Below are 21,084 nucleotides of genomic sequence, written 5' to 3'. Positions count from 1 at the left end.
GAAACACTGAATCTGAGGCTAAATAAGTTGAGCTAACTCATTCATTCTGCCAAAGGAGCACAACACTGACTCTAAAATAGGAAATTGTTTTTAGGAAATGATGAGTACCAACACATCATATACACAAGAATCTGTCTTCTCAGTTCCTCCTCTAGTGTTTACTTATACCATAAATACTTCATGTATGTGAGAAAGTTTGAATGTCGAGGTCATTTTATACTAATTACATTTTTATTTACATGACAGTGGGCGAGTACACATCAGCACCACAGGAATCATGAGGTCTCTGTGTTTTTACTATCTTGGAAATAGAGTTTAACCCAGAATTTCATTCAAGCGTATGTTAAAAACAACTACAAATATAGAAATATAAAATCCAAGTATTGTCCTAAAGCATGACCACTAAAATAAGGAAAAGTATGTTGTGCAGAAGGAAAAGCAGAATGGAGTTAAAAGTACTTGTGTATTTAAAAATCCTAATAAGCATAATTATGCTCTAACTCCAAGTGTTTAGAGGCATTTGGTCTTATTTAAATGTCTCTGTAATACATCCTGACAAATAAAATTTTGAGAGGGCAGCAATAAAGAAGGTATGTACTTAATATCTTTTCCTCTAGAAAGCCTAAAGTGGGCTTCTGGCTAAACTGTATAGCAGATGAAGTATTCAAACTGCTTCAAAGATCAACCTAAAATATCTTTAAGTAGGGCAGTTTTCAACACTAGGTTAAATAAACATAGGCTCAAGTTTCTTTACAGGCATTTATTTGCATTTCTTAATAGGTAAAATACCATTTTACTTGGTCACTATTAATTATCAGTGCACCTGCTTCCTCAGGGAAAAGAATTGTCTCAGCCTATGTCTTAGTACACAAAGTTCTTTTTGCTACCCAAAAATTATTTGAATGTTACAGCTTCATCGAATCTGGTTTACAGCAGCTCTCAGGTAAATGATGCTCTGTTCTCAAAGAAACTTACTTCTTTTATATCTCTGAAGACCAAAACCATCAAACATGCTTGCACTGATTGCAGCCAAACCCCTTATCATCCACAATTTAAAAATAAAATTGCTGTTCAAAATGTTTCAGAAAGCTTTATTTTCACAACCCTTATGCTCAATGGGACACACTAGAGCAGCAAAAATTCTGATGTCCAGCAGTTGACATAGGATGTTCCCAGCCACAACATACATACAAAAGCCACCGGTGAAATGCAAGGACTATTAATTTTGAATTTGCTGACACAAGCTGTATACAAAAAAAACCCCTGTCCCCTCTTTTCCTTTCCAGTGCCAAATGGTGGGGGAGAAGAATGGCCTGCCAGCTGACAGCCACACTGTTAAATTTCTCATCTGACTCCATTGCATCCTATTCTATTGCTGGGAGGTAGACAAATGTCTAGTCATGTACAGCTCCCCATAAAGAGAACCATTTTCTTTTCTGACAACTGAATATGAAAACCAGACTGGCCATGGGTAGTCTTATATCAATACCTTTTCAAAACATTGTGCCATTAAACTGTCTTAAAACTACACTGAAACTGATCTGGCAATTCATCAGGTCTAGCACTCGTCTATCATACCACATGAAGTTTAAATTATTCTAAACTATCATACTGCAAAAATTACAACAGAGTGCAAATTACTGGCTTTTACTATAAAGCTTAATCCTGAATATGGGCAAAAGAATGGAGTGGTCCTAGTGTGAACCCACTTTACCTATGACACCATTCAGATAAGGATTATATTCCATAGCAGCTGCCATAAGTACCTTTTCAGTTATACTTGAATTTGAATGGACATGAATTTCTGCTCTAGCAGTCCACTTCTTATGTAGTGCCCAGGAAAACAATCATGGGTAGTAAACTATGAAGAAATTTACAAAAAAAGAACCCACTACAATCTCGCTATAGTAGCTGCATGGTTAAAACTGAATTTTATTGCTACTGCAGAGAAATGGCTAAGGCAAAGTCAGTTAAGAGAACTTTAGCATATTCATAAATCAGTGTGTGTTCAAGAGTTTTCAAATCCCCCTGAAAAAATATTTTAATGATAACAAAGGTGTTGAGGATCAAATCATTAACATATAATAAGGCTGCTCTCAACTGAAATGCTTTAAAGCATTTAGATACTCCAAAATATCTAAATTTAGATACTCCAAAATGCAGATGCACTTCTGAAGTCAATTGTTCATGACTGGTGTAAAAGCAATAACTAGTACTTGTATCAGAAACACAGTGTAAATAATTTTGGTGAAAATGTCATTAAACTTAGATGCTATCAGTGAATGCTCAGGATTATTTCTAATTATTTCTAATATTTTTTTTAATATGTCTAGGTAGAAGGTAATTTATTTTATGCTGTCAAGCCACACCTGGACATTAAGTCTTTCTCCAGGTTCCCAGACTGAATTCAAATTTCTTATGCATGTGGAGTTTATTTTGTATTTATTTATTTATATTGTGGATATGATGGTGCAGCCTGAATCAAAGTTACTGCGCCATTTTTGTTTTTAATTAAAGACGTGCCTTATTCTCTGGCTGCAAGAGACCATATTCTTAAAAGCTATTGACAGCTATTAACAACTGTCACAAAACAAGAAATACCATTCACCAACTAGAACAAATCTTTGTTTTGCTAAGTGACTGAAAATGAAGCATTGCTTCGTAATGCATTACTCTACTGAAAGACACTACCATAAGAGGTCAGTTATAGGGCAGGTGAAAATGACTGTGTAGATCTGTAGTAATGCTACAGAACTTGCAGAGCTATGAAAGATGGAATAAAACTTTTAATAGGAATAAAATGCTTCATAAAGAATAGTATCTCATTAGAACATATTGTGGAACACTGCATTCATTTTATATTGCAGGTTTTGGGACATCTGCTAAAGTAGGCATATAATTCTTGAAAATAGATGGATGGCAATTACAATGTCTTATTTACATGACAAATGACTGATCTGATCATAAAAGTACAAGATAGACAAGCCTAAGCTTCAAGTTTAGCAATGAAGCCATCCCCAGATTTTAACCACAGCACTTGAACTCTTAATCTCTGCACTCCCTTTCATGAAAACATCTTTTATGTGACAAAAAAAAAAAAAAAAAAAGGTGAGGAATTGTCCAGATAATTGCCTTTTACAATGAAATACTTTAACCATATAAATACTTGCTGGAAAAGTTTTTCCTTCTTTTCAGACTATCTTACACCTTCTCATCAAACCACAGAACTGAGGTATAACTGTTTATGGAAGACACACAGTTGCATAATTTTTTGCAGAATACAGATAAAGGTCACAAAGCTCTTCATACAAAGGTGAAAATAAAATCTGTACTTACGAGCCCACATATATTTACTTCTCAATTATTTTTTATTTCAAATATACTCTTTCACAAGCAGGGGTTTTGAAGATGACCTATATTTAAGAAAATACACTATATAGCCTCTTAAAACATACAGCCATTGCTCTTCAGAACCCAATGCTCTCAATCCTTCATGGAATATATAATACTCATGCCCTTCTATAAAGTGTCAGTATAAAACTATGCTTATTAACAATTGTTTTCACATAGATGAAGGGCACAATTACAGGGACTGTTCAAGAAGAAGTGAATGAATCAGTTAGTTACAAATGTGCGATACTCTGCAACTATGAAAATATTTAGGCATGACATTAAATGAGCAATTTTGTTTGCAAAAGTCTGGGTTCAGACACACCAGTTTAAAATATAAGATGTTCATATTTGACTACTGCCTTTACAAAATATTTATTTCTAAGCTGTAAAGAGTGTCCTCATGACAGGTTCTTCTGATCATCTGAGAGACACAGGAAGGAATCTCTTAATATGGCTTTCATTAAAACAGTGGGACAAAGTCAATTTACACAACTGAATCAAGAATACATCATAATATTTCTCTAAGAAGAATAATCACACTAAGGGAACGATATCTGCAAATATCTAAATTAACTGGATCTTTAGAGCATTTCAATTTAAAGCACTCATTATGTGTTAAGGATTTGATCTGGATTTCTCATATCACTTTTACTGAACAAGTTTTCCCATTCATATTTTTCAATGTAATGTTATTAAATTTAAAAAAAGGCATGAGAAAAATTCAATTCTATTTGTGTGTGTTATCATGATATGCAACTTTTCTTTTTTCCATAGGAAAAAGCTGTGAAAACTTCCTCACAAAATTCCTGAACACTTTATAAATTTTTTAATTAAATTTTTACAGTGATCAATATTTCCAGCTTACCTGAATGCTAGTTACAAGATCAGTTACAGCCTCTTCTCTAAGTGGTAATTTACATCTTAAAAGGAGCTTTATAGTCTCAGAGCAATATTCTGTCCTCTCCTAAGGGAAGGTGACAACTTTCATCATCAATGGTGAAAACAGCTGATTGAAAGAGAACCTTTTAATTCTCCAGAGTCCTAAACAGCAGCCATTCCTGCTCTGATCTTCACTCAAAACAGATGTCAACTACATCTCAAATCAAACTCAAAGCCCAAGATACAACATTTAATAGATCACTCACAAACCAGAACCAAAACCAAAAAGGCATTTATGTATACTCGTCAGTTCTGGCACACTTTCACTTAAAGTCAGGCAAAAAAGAGCTGTAGTCAAGTACCCAATAGAATTTCCTAATCTGAAGGTCCCACAGCTGAAAGATTGGACATGTTTCACATTAAGATGGGCATGCAGAATGCCTCTAACACTGCAGACAAGAGCATCTGTTCATTTCATCTAAGCTACACAATTTATACAAATCCAGAATCTGATTCCTGGTTACAAAAGTTCTCAATGCTCTCTCTCCTCCAACAGTGACAATGACATACCTTCTCACACCTCATAACGCTGTTGAAAAACTTCTAACAGCTTCACTAAAAAATGGTTGGAACAACACCAGATATAAATAAATAACTCTAGGTATGGCTGGACCAACCACTCAGTGTACTGACCACCACGTACCACCTCCTTCTATGATTTAATGAAGCCTGTTGGAAATAGAGACATAATATATGTTTAACCTTATTGCTCCTTCCAAGGCTGATCACCATTAAAGGATTTTCAAGCCTGCCTTCCATGCCATATGCATTCCACTGCTGCTTCTCCGAGACAACAGGCACATGCAGCGTTTCCTACCTCAACAGGATCTGCACATAAAGCTATAAAAAATGTACTGAACAGAATTGAAACTTAGCGTTTTCACAAAAATACTCTACAGTGTTAACTTGACAGATATGCTGTTAATTTGTCAAATATGGTGACACTGGATTCCTGTGTGATTCCTTGGATTCCTGTGTGATTTTCTGCTGTTCATTACAGAAGTGAAATGTGTATTACATTTAATTGGTAAAGGGGAATTTTTGAATCTGCACATGAAGTTATCGTATCCTTGATCAACTGCCACATAATGAGTTTGTTGTTGCTTGACTCAAAATCTATTAGAATAATTAGAAAAAAAAAAAATCACTAATTTCCAAGAGACCTCAGATCAGGCTAAGTAACACTCTAAGTTTATTTCTTGATAAAGCAGTTTTTCATTAGACTTGCTCTCTGTGCTCTTAGTCTAACTCATTCATTTCTTAAGCTGAAGATTTACAGTCTCTGTGAGCAATCCCTGATGCTTCAATATACCGAAGCAAAGACTAGTTCAACTTCACATGAAGTCAAAAGATTGCCAGCAAGACAATGAAATACACATGTACCACTCCAGTGAAGGTGAAACAATTACATGGATAGAAACAAATAAATAATAGATAACTAAAAATAAATAAGTTTGTCTGTAGAAGAAGCATTACTTCTTATGACAAGAAACTGTAAGGGATTTAACTGTTCACAAATGCATAGTTTTTACCGTAAAACTTTCCACTGATGCCAGCAAAATAATGAAACTCCCATAAACTGTGCTTATTATCATCATGCATGATAGGATGTATTTGCATAATGAACAGGTATTATGTTGTTATTTCCATATTTTCTGTTACCTGATACTGCCTGTTCCATTTTTTCAAGTTTTCAGGCACAGGGAAAAGAAGATTCTTGATTCATCAGGAAGACATTTGGGGTCTCAGCTGTGGTAATTTTATAGAAAGGTAGTGACAACTGAAAATGTTTCACTCCAAATCTATCAGTAGCACATTATTATCCCACCACTTCAGAACCATTGGGATTGATGTTGCTTTCTCCCTGCAGCTCTGTGACGCTCGGCTGTGCAAGCAATAACTTAAGGTTAACCTTGGAGTTTGCAAGCCTTTCCATGGGTGTTCTATCAAAGTATGAACTAGCAATACATTTCAAATGTGGTTAGAAACTTTAGCGGATAACACACACACATACATACAAGACTTCTATTAGCTTTAATAAATACCAACAACTTTCATGTTTTTGCATGAGTGACAGCATCTGTATCAGGGAAAAGAAAAAGAAGCCCAGATGCTGTCTGAGACAGCACAGGTTAGCAATACTCAGGTTACTATTATTCAGGAGAGGCAGTATGTTTATTTACAGAAAGGGTACACTAAGCAGTCCAGCATTAAAGAAGTGTTCCAGTGGATATATTCTTCCACTGACCACCATCTCTCAAGAGATACTCAGCTGTGGTGGAATGCCTAACAAAAGACATTAAAGACCTCAATGGCAGTCTCACAGACTTTTGATTTAATCCTTTTGCTCTTCGTAATACAAGAAAGTGTCAGTACTGGTTCAGGGGTGCATAGTTAAAAAGCATTTCTATCTCTAACCATACTAGAGATAGGCAGAAAGGTCCATTTTTAAATAAAATTAGAAAAACCACAGATTTACCTTGTAAACTGCCACTCAAAACTTTCTTAAATTCCATTTTATTTATGAATTGAATTCCACTAGAGAAATGTGGAATGGAACAGTAAGTTCTAAAGAATACAATTTTAATTACTTTACATACTGCCTCTGCTTTAATTATGTAAAATAGTATTAAGTAACAAACTGTTTATGCATGAAGTGGATAATTAATCAAAAAATATTATGATAATTGGGTAATGTTGTCTTTTTAGCTCTTCCCTCTTTCACCTCTTCAAACTCTCAACTGGAGTAACAGTCAGAGAAATACCTGTTCTAGGCTGGGATAATGATGAATTACATTTTTCCTGTTGATCTTTCAAACACAAAGCACTTGTTCTGAAGAACTGAATCAATAACCACACAGGCCTGGAGAGGGAGTGATGCATATTTCATTATCTCCCAAGTGTAATGTTTTTAACAGCATTATAGGCAAAACAAAAAATGGAGCAAAAAGTGAACACACATTTTGGGGTTATCACTAGCCTCAACTCCAACTCTGTTACTGTTGCTCATTAGGACTTTTTCTAGAAGGGGGAAGGATGTGAAGCAAACTTGCTCACAATTTTTATCCCCTTTTTGGGAAATGATAAATTAAGCTACGAATTAACTATTGAACCCAACTGTTTTCAACTGACTTTGGCTATATTCTTAACAGTAATTCACATTTATTAAAATTCATAACAGCTCATATTTTTACTCCTGGAGTCTGGCTAGTACAGTGCCATCCCTGAAAATGTATTTGTGGAGAATGTTTAAACAGTTCCAGTATTTCACAAAGATTACTCAGCATCCCTACAGTTAGCCTTGTCTAAACACTGCAGTTACCACCCTTCTGGAGGCTTTGGTCTGCCAGATGCAGAGCGATGTGTAAGTTCTGGGGAAGCCCTGGGCACGGCCGCGCATGTCCCGGTTCCGATGGCCGGGCGGGATGCGCCGCCCGAGCCGGGCGCTGCGCGCGGAGCTGTCTGCGGTGCTGAACCGGCGGCGGCCACACCGCCCCAGCCGCCCCCGGGGTGCTCAGCACCCCACCGCACACACAACGCGGTCTGACTGCGGGAAGGGACGGAAACTCAGTTGTCTTACGCTGCTGTATCACTTCTCGCCTTGGGAAGAATCTTGGCAAACCTTTATTAACTTCCCTACCAACTCCCTTAAAAAAAGAGGAGCAAGTGTGGGGCAGACAAACTTCAGAGACTGGTTTAACTGGCTGACTTTTCAAAACAAAATATACGAGCAATGTCACTTCAAGAGAAGACTAAAGCCACCTGCTGTGCTTCTAGGCACTGTCCCATGGACATCCTTGCAGCATGGCTGTTTGATCTTCCTACCAATAAATCAAGGTCAAAGACTACTGAAAAGAATGAAAAAGATTACTTCCACTTGCTAGCATTCTAGGTCAACAGTAGTTTTTCAGTCAGTATTCATCCTGCACTCAGTAATAATCACTAAACTGTCAGCTCTGTATTTCCCAACATTTTTCTTTGCCTCATGCTTTGTAAAAAAATCCACTTACGCAAAGGTTAGTTTGCTCCCGTATGAAAGACACTACCATTCAGCTGCAAGCTGAATACAGCCACCTTCTTCTCTTCTATGGAACAAATTTTCCTCTCTCAATGAATTCCTGCTTATTTACACTATAACAAATACTTAAGTATGTTTCAGACAATAATCAGAAAAGAATGTTTCAACGGGAACAGGACTGACTAATAGCTGGTGCAAAAATCCTCCAGGACACAACCAGCCAGCTGTGGGCCCTGTTCTACAGACCTTATTCATTCTTCTGCACAGAGCAGAACGCTTGCTTGAATTAATGACACATCTGCCTTCAGAAAACAGTCTGCTTTAAAGACTGTTTAAAACATTAAAAAACATTACATTATCAGGGTTACACAGTATCTTCTTTTGCCTGGAGAACATTATGTACTTAGCCAAGGAATTTTAAAGATACCCTTTCTCCCCAGGTGTCTAGTGCAACATAGATTTTACTACCATAGAATTGACATAGCCTTCGTCCTGCACTCTCATCATCATATTTTTTAAAAGTCAAGTGTGTGCAGAAAAACACACTATGCTTAAATTCAAAAGAGAGCAGAAATCTAACAGCTACAGAAGGTACTACATCCTTTCCTTCCAAACTCCTTAAAACAGAGAAGTTCTCTTCATTTTTGATGTGAATGACAGAACCTCTTGAAGCCGCAGCTCCCCCAGGCACTGTCATGACTACTCTCATTCTGAAACACGGGGTATTTCAGTTTTACAGGCAGGTATACTTGTCCTCTGTCCGGCAGCACTGGAAACTACATTAACCAAGATTAAGCCATATGATTGCACAACTCCTGCCATGAAGTTGCATACATGAGGAAGTTCTTTAAAATGATCAGTTAAAAAACCAATGAAAATGGAATGACAATTTAAAAAAAATATTTCTTTTCTGATCCATAAGGGATCTGATTACTAAGACAGTGAAAATTTTTAAATCCTTACCTGAAAAACCCAACAAACTACTGAATCTTGGAGTAACTATTCAGTATAAGCTGAGGTACCTGCACAGACCTACAACTATTTCATTTTCATTCAACTATTTCGTTCAACTATTTATCTTCCATAAAATTCTTCATTTAAAGTTTCTGAAAAATGCATAGAATATTTTAAACATTTAGAGAGGGCTTGTTTTAAGCTTTGCTGTTCATGCCTGAAGAAACATTTGTGGGAAGATACACCAGATAAGGCTCCCACACTGCAGGAGTGCTACTTATTTATTTTTATACTGATAAAGAAACCTGTTCATCAGTAGTCCTGTAGTTTATAAATTTGCTCTCTCTCCAGAACACTTTTTTATTCAATATAATATAATTAAACAGCTTTTAATATCTTTGACATTAATGCAGAAAAACTGGGTTCTGAGCCAGGAAGAGAAGTTTTGCATGTGCAAAGACTGTATAACACGATTCAATTTGGCAAAAAGTCTTCAGTGATACAATACTTTTCAAACACTACCCTTAGTAGACCATGTACCATTTCATGTTGAAACTACATGCTTTCATTTGCACAGAAGAAGAATTGTACTATACAATGCTTAATTTTTTATTTTTTAATTTAACTGAATGGTACCAGTGGAAAAGTCTTCATTGCCCTTGAAACCTGACATTTCAGTCTTCAGCTCAAGGAGTCTCTGAAAAAGCAAACGCACTATATCTATGAGTAAGGTATTTTTCCCTTCAAAACTATGAATTCTGTCTGTTGTACCGTTTGGTTGAGCTGAAATGCTACATTTTAATTTCTTGGTCGAAAAAAATGCAACTGAAACTAGGACTAAGTCGCCTGGACAGAACCTGCAACAGTATCTGTGAGATTTATTCTATAGTTTTGACCATTATGTTCCTCTTACCTTTAGCCCTATCCTTCCTAACACTTTTCTCTGGTCACATTCCTAGACACTACAGCATTAAATAAAACAAGTCAAATATCAATCATCCCCCTCCTTTTAAACACTCTCCTAGAGTATACTCCTATTTCAGACGGCTCACTGAGGATTACATACCTTGCACAGTGAAGACCATTAACCTTACTGTCAAGAGAAAACACACAACATGAAATTTAGTCACTGAAAAATAAAAGACTATTGCTCCACATCTGCTGCAGGAGATGAGAGGCACATCACCTAGAAAGCAGGTTATAACCTTAAGGCTAGGCAACCCTATAGCACAACTGCAGACAACAGTCCCTAGCAGGCAGAATTCCTTAGCAGGCAAAGCTTCCTGGCTGCTCTCTGCCCGTCGTCTGGTGCCCGTCTCCGGGGCTGAAGTCCATTCACCAACTTCGGCAGCCTTGCAGAGACCACGCTTGCTTTCTGAAGCGGCAGGACGTGCCCAGTACTTACCAGCACAGCTCCCCTGGACAAACCGTGTCGCACCCCCACCTAAGCCAGCCACGCTCCCTGACCCACAGAAGGAAACGTTACCTGGATTTCTCTTGCGTGGTACACGATGATGAGCCCGAGCAGGATAATCGTGGAGAGGCTAATAAGGCATTTCAGAGCGAGGGAATACAGAGACTCCTGCAAGAAAAAGACACCGCCGTTCCTCAGAGAACCCACGCGCGGGGCCGCTCCGCCCCACCGCCACCCCGGCCCGAGGAGGCGGCCGGCGGCACCGCGCCACCGGACAGCGGGGACACCACGGGACGGGGACGGGGCGGGGGCCGCGGGCGGTGGGACCGGCTGCCGCCTGAGCTGATACCTTGGTGTAGGCGCCCCAGGAGAGTTCGGTCTCGATGACCATGACGACGATGCCGAACATGCCGAAGATGAGCGCGTAGTCGCTCAGGCGCTTACGCTTCTCGAAGAGAGCCCGGCGGTGTCCGAGCTTGTAGCCGATGTTCTGGTTCTTCTTCTTGCTGGACTTGCCCCCGCCGTTGTTGGAGCTTCCCGTGCCGGGGCCGGGACCGGGGCCGGCGGAGCTGTACAGCGCCAGGTTGTTGGAGTTGTTGTGTTCGGGCTTGGAGACCACGATCTCCGGGGCGGCGGGGCTGCCGGCGGCGGGGGCAGAGCCGGCGGCAGCGGCGGCGGGGCTGGCGAGTGGCGCCTGGAGCGGCTGTGACTCGGAGTCCAGATCGTGCAGGTTCCTGCGGGACGAGCTCAGGTTGCTGAGCGGCCGCATGACGCCGCCGTTGTACCTGCAGCTGCTCATGGCTATTTCGGTGAAGGGGTTGCTCTCCCGGCGCTGCTGCTGCTGGTGATGGTGGTGGTGATGGTGATGGTGATGATGATGGTGAGTGCTGCTGCTGCTGACACTGCTGCTGGGGCTGGCTGCCTGCTGCTGCTGCAGGCTATGGCACTGGTGGTACTGGGAATATTGGTGAGGCTGTCTGGACGCGCCAGCATGGCTGGACGGGGTGAACTCGCTGACGTTCAGCTGGCTGCCTTGCCGGGAGGAGGCGGCGGAAGACAGCGGCGAGGAGTGCGTCCGAAAGGCGCCCGAAAGCGGCGAGGAGGCGCGGAGCAGCAGGGGCAGGTTATCCCCCGCGGCTGCCGCAGCAGCCCCGTAGTAGGCGCAGTTGTTGCACTGGAGGCACGGGCTCTGCTGCTGCTGCTGCTGCTGCTGTTGCTGCTGCTGCTGCTGCTGCTGCTGCTGCTGCTGGAGGAGGCTCTGCTTGTCCTGGCCGTGCTGTTGGCAGTGCGGCGGCGCCGGCGGGCGCTGCTGCTGCTGCTGCTGCTGCTGCTGCTGCTGCTGCTGCTGCTGTTGCTGGTGCTGCTGCTGCTGCTGCTGCTCGGGGCCGAAGCCCGCCGGGAAGTGGCGCGGCGGGTCCATGCCGGGGCCGTTAAAGCCGCAGGAGGACCGGGCGGTGGTGCACCCTGCGCAATGCGTGACGGTCGGCAGGGGAGCGTCCTGCTGCCGCCACGACGGGCCCATCCCGGCTCCCGTAGAATCCAGCCGCCGCGTCCGATTGGTCGGGCGCACCAAAACAACGGGCATCACGTCACCTGGCGGAGGCGGAGCGGCCGCGCCGTCAGCGGGGGGCGCGGGGCCCCCGCCCGCGGGGATCCCGCCTCCCGCCCCCCGCAGGTGAGGGCTGCCCTCGCCCCCCGCCCGCCCCGCCCGCGCCGCGGAAACCCGGGGCTTCCCGGGGGCGGGGAGCGCGCTCCCTCCCGGGATCTCCCCCGCCTGTCGGCGAAGGGGCTCCGCCGCGGCTCTCCCCGGCGTCTCTCCCCGGCTCCCCACTCACATCTGCGCCGTCTCCGGAACATGGGCGCCGCGTCGCGCTCCGGAGCTGTCCAGCAGCGCCGCCGCCGCCGCCGCCCTGCAAAACACAGCGTCGGGCTCGCTCCGCGCCCGCCGCTCCGGGCCGCGGAGGGCTGAAAGGGGCCGCGGCCGCGGCGCGGGGTGGGGAGCCCTTCCCGGCACATCCCGGGCCTGTCACGAAGGACGGGTGGGGGGGACGCGCGGCTTCTGCCGGCTGCTCCCTCTTCCCTCAGCCGGAGGAGGGAGAGGCGCAGCCGGGGCGTGAGGCCAGCGGCAGCCGGGGGTGGTTCGAGGGCTGGAGACCTGCTCCGCCGGGTCGGCAGGAGCTGTACCGTGAAACGGGACCGGTGTCACTAAGTAGGTCCTCTCCGTCTCCGGCTCCCTGCCATGCACTGCCTGCACAGTCTTGAAGTTGTTTGTCCGCTGCCATTTTGCCTTTTCCCCTTTCTTTGCCTCCCAAGCCCCCACTGAGTAATCTGCTCTGGCAGCTCCGTTAGGCAGAGACATGTCTGCATCAGGTAAAGTCTGCTTTCTGCATTTATTTAAGGAAAGATTATTTAAGGAAAGAATTATGAAAATGAGAAGTAGTTTACCTTGTTACAGATGTGTCATTCTTGTCAACTGTCAACTAGGCAAGACTATAAGAGAGGGGTTTTTTGTTGGTTTTTTTTTTTTAATTTTTTTCCCAGTCAATATTTGATACCATGGAAGACTTCCTTACGTCTTTAATTTCTTGGCAATGTTAAAGACAAAATCCACCAAGCCTTTCTAGGATAAAAGCCTGCATCCTTATAATTTCTGTGTCTCCTGTGACATTCAATTTCCTTTGAAATCCTTAGATGTAGGTTAGAAAAATGAGTGAGGCAGTGTCATTAGCAACGTTTTTAAATATGCTCTGTTATAAAATTTAAAGTTAATTCCGAATCAAGATGTAGTTTTTAAAGCAAGCACATGTATCACCCACACAATGAAACAACCCTCACTAATGTAGTAAATATCATGCGTTACAGTATAGATAAATTATTTACAGACAGACCAAAATTTAATTATGTTTACATCGCATGGTATTTTGAAAAAGAAGTCATAAGTGGGAATATATATGATACCAAAAATCATAATGTCTTGTGATAAAAAAAAAATTTGTCATACAACCAAGTTTTGAATAGAAATCTACACACACTTCATTACACAAATGATAAAATACTTTCCGTTTTTAAGTTACACAGAAGTATATCTGGATGCTCAATATTGCACTAATTTCCCTGAACACCAACAGCCAGATAAAAGGTGCTTTTTTTCTTAAGAATGAACAGGCTGTTTAGCGCAGCTTCAGATATTCCATGTTCTTTAAAAAAACATGGTGCTGTAATTCTGTCCTACTTGTCCCAATTTTGCCTGTTTTTTGAAACACATGAATCTCAGGAATCTTTGGAAATTAAAATCCCAGGGAACCTGGGCTTCTACTGTTCTGCTTCAGTCTTGCTGAACCATGCTTTCAAAATACATGTTTTGTGAGCTAGTTAAAAATTAGATAGGCAAGGTTCCATCTTTCCTTTTCTGTTCATGCTATGTCCTTAATTTTTCTTAAAGGCACTTTCTTTTAAGCTTTCATTTTACCAGGATATAAATGCTCATGACCTAGTTTACCTTGAAAAGCCTTTTAAGAAATTTGTAAATCTCCATATTTTATCTAGAAGTCACCAAAGCTCTATCCTGTAACTTCATCTACTCTGATCATGGAAGCTTATATTAGAATTGTGAAGAAGAAGAAAAAAAATCTTTCTAAGGTCTTGTTATACTAAAATATCTGATATCTTTATGCTGTGTGGGGAAATGATTGCATTTATTTTTCTAATTCATATATAGAAGTCACAAGTCCCAAATGTTATACCTCTCCTTCTGCTATCCTGTTTATTTGTTGAAATGCAAGGACAGTGCTGCTACAAGCTTTTAGATATTTAGTCAACTGTCTTGGTTGTTTCATTGTGTGAATAAAAAAAATGAATATTCCCATGTCTAACACAAGAGGTCATACTCATCACACAGCTTGCTAGAAAATGATAAGCCAGGTTTTCACTTTAGTCTCATTGAGCAGTCTGGGATATTTTATCACAATTTCAAGGTATAAACTAAGAATTGTGGAGAGTTTGCATTTTCAGAGCTAAATAAACCTTCCCTCCTGTGGCATGATTAATGAGAAAGAACAGAAATTAGCTATTTGTTCTATCTTCCATTGCTAAATAATTTTGAAGTTCATTTTAAAGAATGAATGCGTTTGTTTTCTGAAAAAAAATCTATTCTTCATGCGAACTTAATTGTTACATTCTTTCATATACCACACATTAATTAGTGTGGCAGCTCCGAACTGCTCAATCACGCTAACATGGCAACGGTGAACACCTACGACAGAAACATTTTCTGTTTGGGATAAAACTATAGGGTTTTTTCTACCTTTTCATTATATACTGGTGGAACTGCTCTTACTGATTGTCATAAGGCCTGTATCTGCTGTGCCAAAAAGGTTGATTTTACATGGGTATGTCTACATGCATGTGCATGCACACCTTAATATAAAGAGAGAAGCAGTTACTGCAGATCTCACTTGATAATTATGATTAATGGAGATATTCGGAAAACAGATTTTCTTTTCCTAACCTCTCTAATTGCAAGAACAAGATAAATACTGCCAAGCGGTATTGAGCTAAACTGTATTAACAACAGGACTGGAAACACAACAGACACAAGAAAAATTAGATTTTTGGGAGGATAAAAACCACTGAAATATTTGAAGTGACGTGGATCGGCCGGTCATTTGAAAAGCTCACATAGCAACATACAACGGAGATACAACACTTACAGACAGCAATAAAAGATATTAGAAAGCTATGTTGGCCGTTACCCTATTGCCCCTACTAATGCCAAGCTCCTGTAAAAATAACTGAGAACTCTGAACTCATAATATGGTCAAAAATATAGAAATACAGTAAATAAAAGGAAGTGAAACAAAGAAAAAAAAAGCCAAGGAAACTCCATTCTCAAAGCATATTCTGCACAACACCCAGAGTTTTTAAGAAAGTAGCAAAGGAAAAAGCCTTGTTGTCCAATGACAAAAAAAAAAAAAACAAAACAAAAACAAACAAACAAACCAACAAAAAAAACCAGGCATTGCAGAACTCAATATTAGACTGAAAGGTGTCATTCAGTAAAGGCAGAGTCACATTAATAAAAACAGAGATAACACCAGGGTAATATAGGGTAATACAAGATCAAGGGTATCTATACAGCAATAAAAATGCTCTTGAGACCATACCAAATGACTGCAGTATAGCTGCTGAGATGATGGGCATGGAAACTAACTGCATGAACCACGTGTGTAAATTACCTTTTCTATACCATCTGGCAGGGCTTTTACCCACCAGACCCTAACTTTCACCTCAGCAACGATGGTGTCATGTAATTATATACCCTAACTGGAATACCACCTCTCCTGTACTTATGCTTATTTCCTAGACCTTTTGATAATGTTCCACATTAAAGGGACAAGGAAAATACTATGACTCCATGCAGATAATAAAATTGCATATTAGGAGGATGGGTGCTTTGCTGTTTCTACTTTTGATTTTATACAATTTGACTATTTCTGCACTTTTTCTTCTCCAGCAACACCACCAATGGAGCAAGTCTGCTCCAGTTTAAAACCTTTTGTAATCTGGGATGTGTAGGATATGGCACATAAGGGCACTGGATTGACAACAGCTCTAAAACAGTAACGAAAGTTTTCAAGGCTGGGGATGTCTTCATTCATAGGGATGTAGCTTAAGAGATATCTAGAATTGCTTCATGTCCTTCCTCCAATTAAGGGGCAGTAAGGGATGGGGGTTTATTTTTTTTGTTACTAAAAGCAATTTTTTTTTATTATACATATTGAAAATATTGACTGTGGTCCAAAAAATACCTGGTAAAAATAGCTCTTCACTTAATTCACTTTCCATCTTTTCTGGATATTTTTATAGTACTTGAAGGTCACACACCTAATGACTTCTTTTCTTTCCTTTGTTTTTTTTCATTATCAAGGGATACTGCCACCTTTAAAGAATTTCATAGCTAGCTAAATGCATCAACATTAATACTTTTTTAGCCAGCTGATTCAGGTGCTCAGCAGGTGACTCTTAAATTATGTTTAATCAGACTGCCTTTTATTATTCTCACAAATTGTTGCAGTTTTGTAACGGAACTCAGATAACTCAGTACAATTACTGAAATGCTAATTTAATGCATTTAAATAGTTTTTCCTATTTCAGCCTGTGCAAGAGCACAGAGTGACTTTTAGCTTGTATTGGATTATCAGGTGTAAGAATTTACTTTTAACTGTGCAGAATGTTTTTTTTTGCAGCATTTTGATCTGTTAAATCCAGTGAGACAGCACTTACATCTAAATATAGGATTATACCTTGCAGAGGTGGAGGTTAGCCATGCTTTTTCTCTCTGTAAAATATGTCATCTGTGATTTGTGTAGCAATTGGTTCTAAATAATTAAATTTGCCCATGTTTTAAAAATAAGGTTGTTGGGGTTTTTTTCCCCCATAGGTACTTAATCATTAGTGCTCTGTTTAGCTTTAAGAACAGAATTGCTATAGATTTGTATTTTCTTTGTTCTATTAGTTCCTTCAAGGTTACTTAATAAGAGGTTCCCTTATTAGGCTGTAAAATATGAAAGATGGACATTGCTTCTATCAGGTGTGTATGAATGCTTTCAAATCTGTAATGGTAGGTTCTTCCAGCCAGTAACCCTCACAATTCAAAACATATAAAATGTAATCTTGCTTCTTTGTGTTTATTGGAAGATTTTTTATTTGTTTCTGCATTCCTGATACCCTGAAAGTCTGCAATTTCTGCAGCATATTCAAATCTCTTGTCACAGAAGTCTGTTTGTTTAGTGCTGTCATCATCACACCTAAAATTTTATGGATGTGCTCATAGTACACACAAATATCAATGTATACTGTGGTCCTGCTTACAGAAATTCTCTCTTTAACAAGTCTGGAAAGTTTATGCACTTGCAGAACAAATGGAAGCAGAGAAAAGATGAAAGCAAATGTTCAATTTTATGTTACCTGCAGTTACACTTCCTACTCAATATACCGTCGATTGTATTTATGTGCTTGTTTTTCTAATTTATTAAATGGCTGGTTTGAGAAATGACTTTGGGAAGAGCATCTCCTTCCTTCCTATGTCTGCCGTACTTTATTTTCTTCCCTTCTCTACCTTTCACATTACCCCTCCTTCTCACCCTTCCCTGCTGCCAAGGAAACAGTACACTTATGTTACTTGAAGGCACTTCTGAGGTGGTAGAAGACAGGGAAGCATTTATTAAAATACAGAGTTACTCAAACACCCTCTGCCTCAAGCTGCCCTGGCCGGGTAAGCTGTACAGCTCAACAACTATTTGAAGTGATATTCCAGAACTTGATGGGAAATTTTATAAAATTTGCATTCCCTGAAGTATAATTCTTCTCACTTCTCTACTTTATCTCTTATTTCAATATTATTCAACCAAAAGTTTGCTGTGTTTTTGAGGAAAAGACTAGACAGTATTAGTTATCAAAACTAATTTTAAAGTGAAAGGGCTTAATACATTTGTGCTGTTTTCAGCTGGGGAAGAGTTAATTTTCTTCACAGCGGCTGTGTTTTGGATTTGTGCTGAACACAGATTTTTTTGTTGTTGATAACACAGATTTTTTTGTTGTTGCTCAGCAGGGCTTACACAGAGCCAAGGCCTTTTCTGCTTCTTGTACTTCCACACTGGTGAGGAAGTTGGGAGTGCATGGGAGACTGGGAGAAGACACAGCTGGGACAGGTGACCCAAACTGACCAAAGGGATTTCCAGACCATGTGACATCATGCTCAGGACATAAAACTGAGGGGAAGAAAGAGGAAGGGGGAAAGTTTGAAGTGATGGCATTTGTCTATCCAAGTAAGCACTGCGAATGATGGGGCCCTGCTCTCCTGGAGATGGCTGAACACCTGCCTCCCCATGGGAAGCAGTGAAATAATTTCTTATCTTGTTTCACTTGAGTGCATGGCTTTTGTTTTTACTAATAAACTGTCTTTATCTCAACTCATGAGTACTCTGGCTTTTACCCTTCCCATTCTCTTCCTAGTCTCTCTGGTGGGGGACTGAGCAAGGAGCTGCCTGGGGCTTGTTGGCTGGCTGGGGTTAAAACACAACAACTTTTACATAAAAATCCTCCCCTGTTCAGAAAATAGAATTTCTACAGAATTACAATTAATTCCTTCCAGATGGGTAAAAAATATCTTTGCAACCCAGTATATGAGATTAGTAGCTATTGTATTAGCAAAGTGATATTTAAAATACGTGTAACACGGTAGACTGCTTTAAGGAGTTTGGATAACCAGACAATTTCTCAACAGAAAAACTACTTTTTAAAAATTATTGTTGTTAAATTAAAAAATTATTATTCTTCACACATTCAAAATATATTCTACATTAGAGTAGTCTGATGCAAACATGCAAAATATATAGATAGTGTGGTTTCTTCACCCTGACTAGTATGTTAGATTATTTATCTTTTCAGAAAATCAAAACCAAGTTCAATGTGGAAAAAATCTTCCTATTTAAATTATGAAATCTCTGCTGTTACTGTTACAAAGTATGACCTGAATGTTCTTTCTCAGAAAATTTTACTAGTATCGAAAATTTATCAGTGTTGAAGCTGGTCTAAATAAAACTAGCTTTTTCTATCTCAAAGAAGCCTGTCTTGTGGAGTAGAAAGCCTTTCATAATAGGAATCCATTTTCCCATTTGTGATCATTAGATAAAAGGTCTTCCTGTACTGTCTCAGGAAACAGCAGTGCAAGTGACAGTGTTGAAAGCAACAAGTCATCAAAGTGTTACACACTACTTGACCATGAAAAGTCTTTTCAAGAACAGAATTCCAGTATTCAGCAAGTCCTGTTCTCTGAAGGGTGGAGTGGCAACATCTACATGCACCTCCATGTACCTTCTTTCTAGGCCCTTGATCCCCACTCTGGAGTTCAGGGATGTGGATTACAGCATGCAGCAACCCCAGTGTGCAGAGCTTCAGCTAGTGAGAAGTGTGAACAGAGGACAGGGACACGATCACAAATCCAACACTTAACGAATGGTTCTATTCAGAACTCTCTCCATATGGGGTGGGAGCATAATATTTTCCTTTAAATACCATCAGCTATTGTGTTTGCCTCTTAAATCTAAGGCATATGTATCTGGGTATTCTTCGCTTAAACACAGTAGGGAAGAAAAAGTTATTTTCTTTTCTGCCAGCCTGGATGAATTCCATCTTAGAAAGCAGGTCCTAAAAATCAAGCTGTATTGTAACTGAGGGAAGAAACAACCAGTCTCCTCCCTTTACAATTGTCAGCTTATGAAATTTGAGATGATTCATCGGGTCACTGAGCAAGAAAGTACCCAAGTCACATGTCTAAAAAATCAGTCACTCTCATCAGAACAGGAACAGGATCTCACCTCCACTCCCACAGAGAGGTACAGAGAGGCCCTTTAACAGGCACCTTTCCAAAAGCAGTGTGCATATACTCACCAAACAGCAGGAACATCCAGTGCTGTCCCTTTTGGATGAGCCAAAGGAACCAGTTGGTCATTTCCAGACTTTCTCATGATCGGGCTTCTGTGTCTGCTTCAGTGCAGTATCAGCATTTGAGTGCTCAGGGAAGCACACTTTGAGCCCCAGATCCTAAAGCTACTTTCAGAATTGCCCTGAAATTTTGAGGCTTGTATAGTATTTGCTAGAAATTTCTGACCATCTCTGGGAGTTTAATCTGACATTCAAGAATTGCTTATACTTTAAAACATGCCAATCTTTAGTCACCTGTAGTGACCTATAGTCACTGTTATTCTTGCATGTTAAATTCAGCATGTAATCTCTCCTATGTATGTTAGGTATGTGGGAAAAGGAGGATTCACTACAAGCTAAATGCCATCAAATTCTTTTGTCATCCAGCTAATATACATGTGTCAGTTTGGATGAGTTTTTTGCCCTGCTGCCCTTCTCATGCACATGCTACATAACTGACAGGACAGTTTTTCCAAGAGGTGGAGCTGCTATATTTCTGCTAGTTTAAAAGAATTAATTTTAAGTCTCTGTATGCACTCTTTACTTACTCTGAAGACCCACTTCAAAAAAATTGTTTTGGCAATTTTTTTTTCAACTTCAGCAGGATTTTTAGGAATTGTGCTTTATGAGCACATTTTGCATAACAGAAAAAGGAAAAAATACTTTCTCTTTGACTCAAATATCCACAAATTTTATTTAGAAAGTGAAATGTGGCATTAATGAAAAAAACCCATATTATAAAAACTTCGTCTATGCTTATTCACAAAAATAAATCAATAAAGCCCATCTCTGCTTTCTCAAATAATCAACTGTAAGCAGTGCTTCTATGTTCCCTTTTCATGTTCCCTTTTGTGCATGAGGGCCTTTGAGGTCTGGCAGCTAA

At 40.2% G+C, this 21,084-nt stretch overlaps 1 protein-coding gene and 1 long non-coding RNA gene across 3 annotated transcripts in view; one reads left to right on the top strand and one right to left on the bottom strand.

The window, feature by feature from the left end:
- The window catches only part of KCNN2 (potassium calcium-activated channel subfamily N member 2), a 71,518-nt gene extending 59,215 nt beyond the window's left edge, over positions 1–12,303 (bottom strand). For both annotated transcript variants that reach the window (XR_013179798.1, XM_054652029.2), the window contains exons 1-2: positions 11,068–12,303; positions 10,791–10,886 (exon numbers count right to left, since the gene is read on the bottom strand). Coding sequence is in view for 1 of the 2 variants with exons in the window: in XM_054652029.2 (XP_054508004.2) it covers positions 10,791–10,886; positions 11,068–12,303 (1,332 nt within the window). In the remaining variant the exon portion in view is untranslated. The remainder of the gene's footprint in view (positions 1–10,790; positions 10,887–11,067) is intronic.
- A 96-nt stretch (positions 12,304–12,399) lies between these two features.
- On the top strand, positions 12,400–18,688 carry LOC129132651 (uncharacterized). The gene is made up of 2 exons (XR_013179799.1): positions 12,400–13,088; positions 18,328–18,688. It is a non-coding gene; the product is annotated as an uncharacterized LOC129132651 (long non-coding RNA).
- Positions 18,689–21,084: the final 2,396 nt, after the last annotated feature.

The sequence above is a fragment of the Agelaius phoeniceus genome, chromosome Z (genome assembly GCF_051311805.1).
Source record: "Agelaius phoeniceus isolate bAgePho1 chromosome Z, bAgePho1.hap1, whole genome shotgun sequence".
Classification (NCBI taxonomy): Eukaryota; Metazoa; Chordata; class Aves; order Passeriformes; family Icteridae; genus Agelaius; species Agelaius phoeniceus.
Note: the sequence above shows the minus strand (reverse complement) of the source record. Positions and strands in the feature narration are given on the sequence as shown.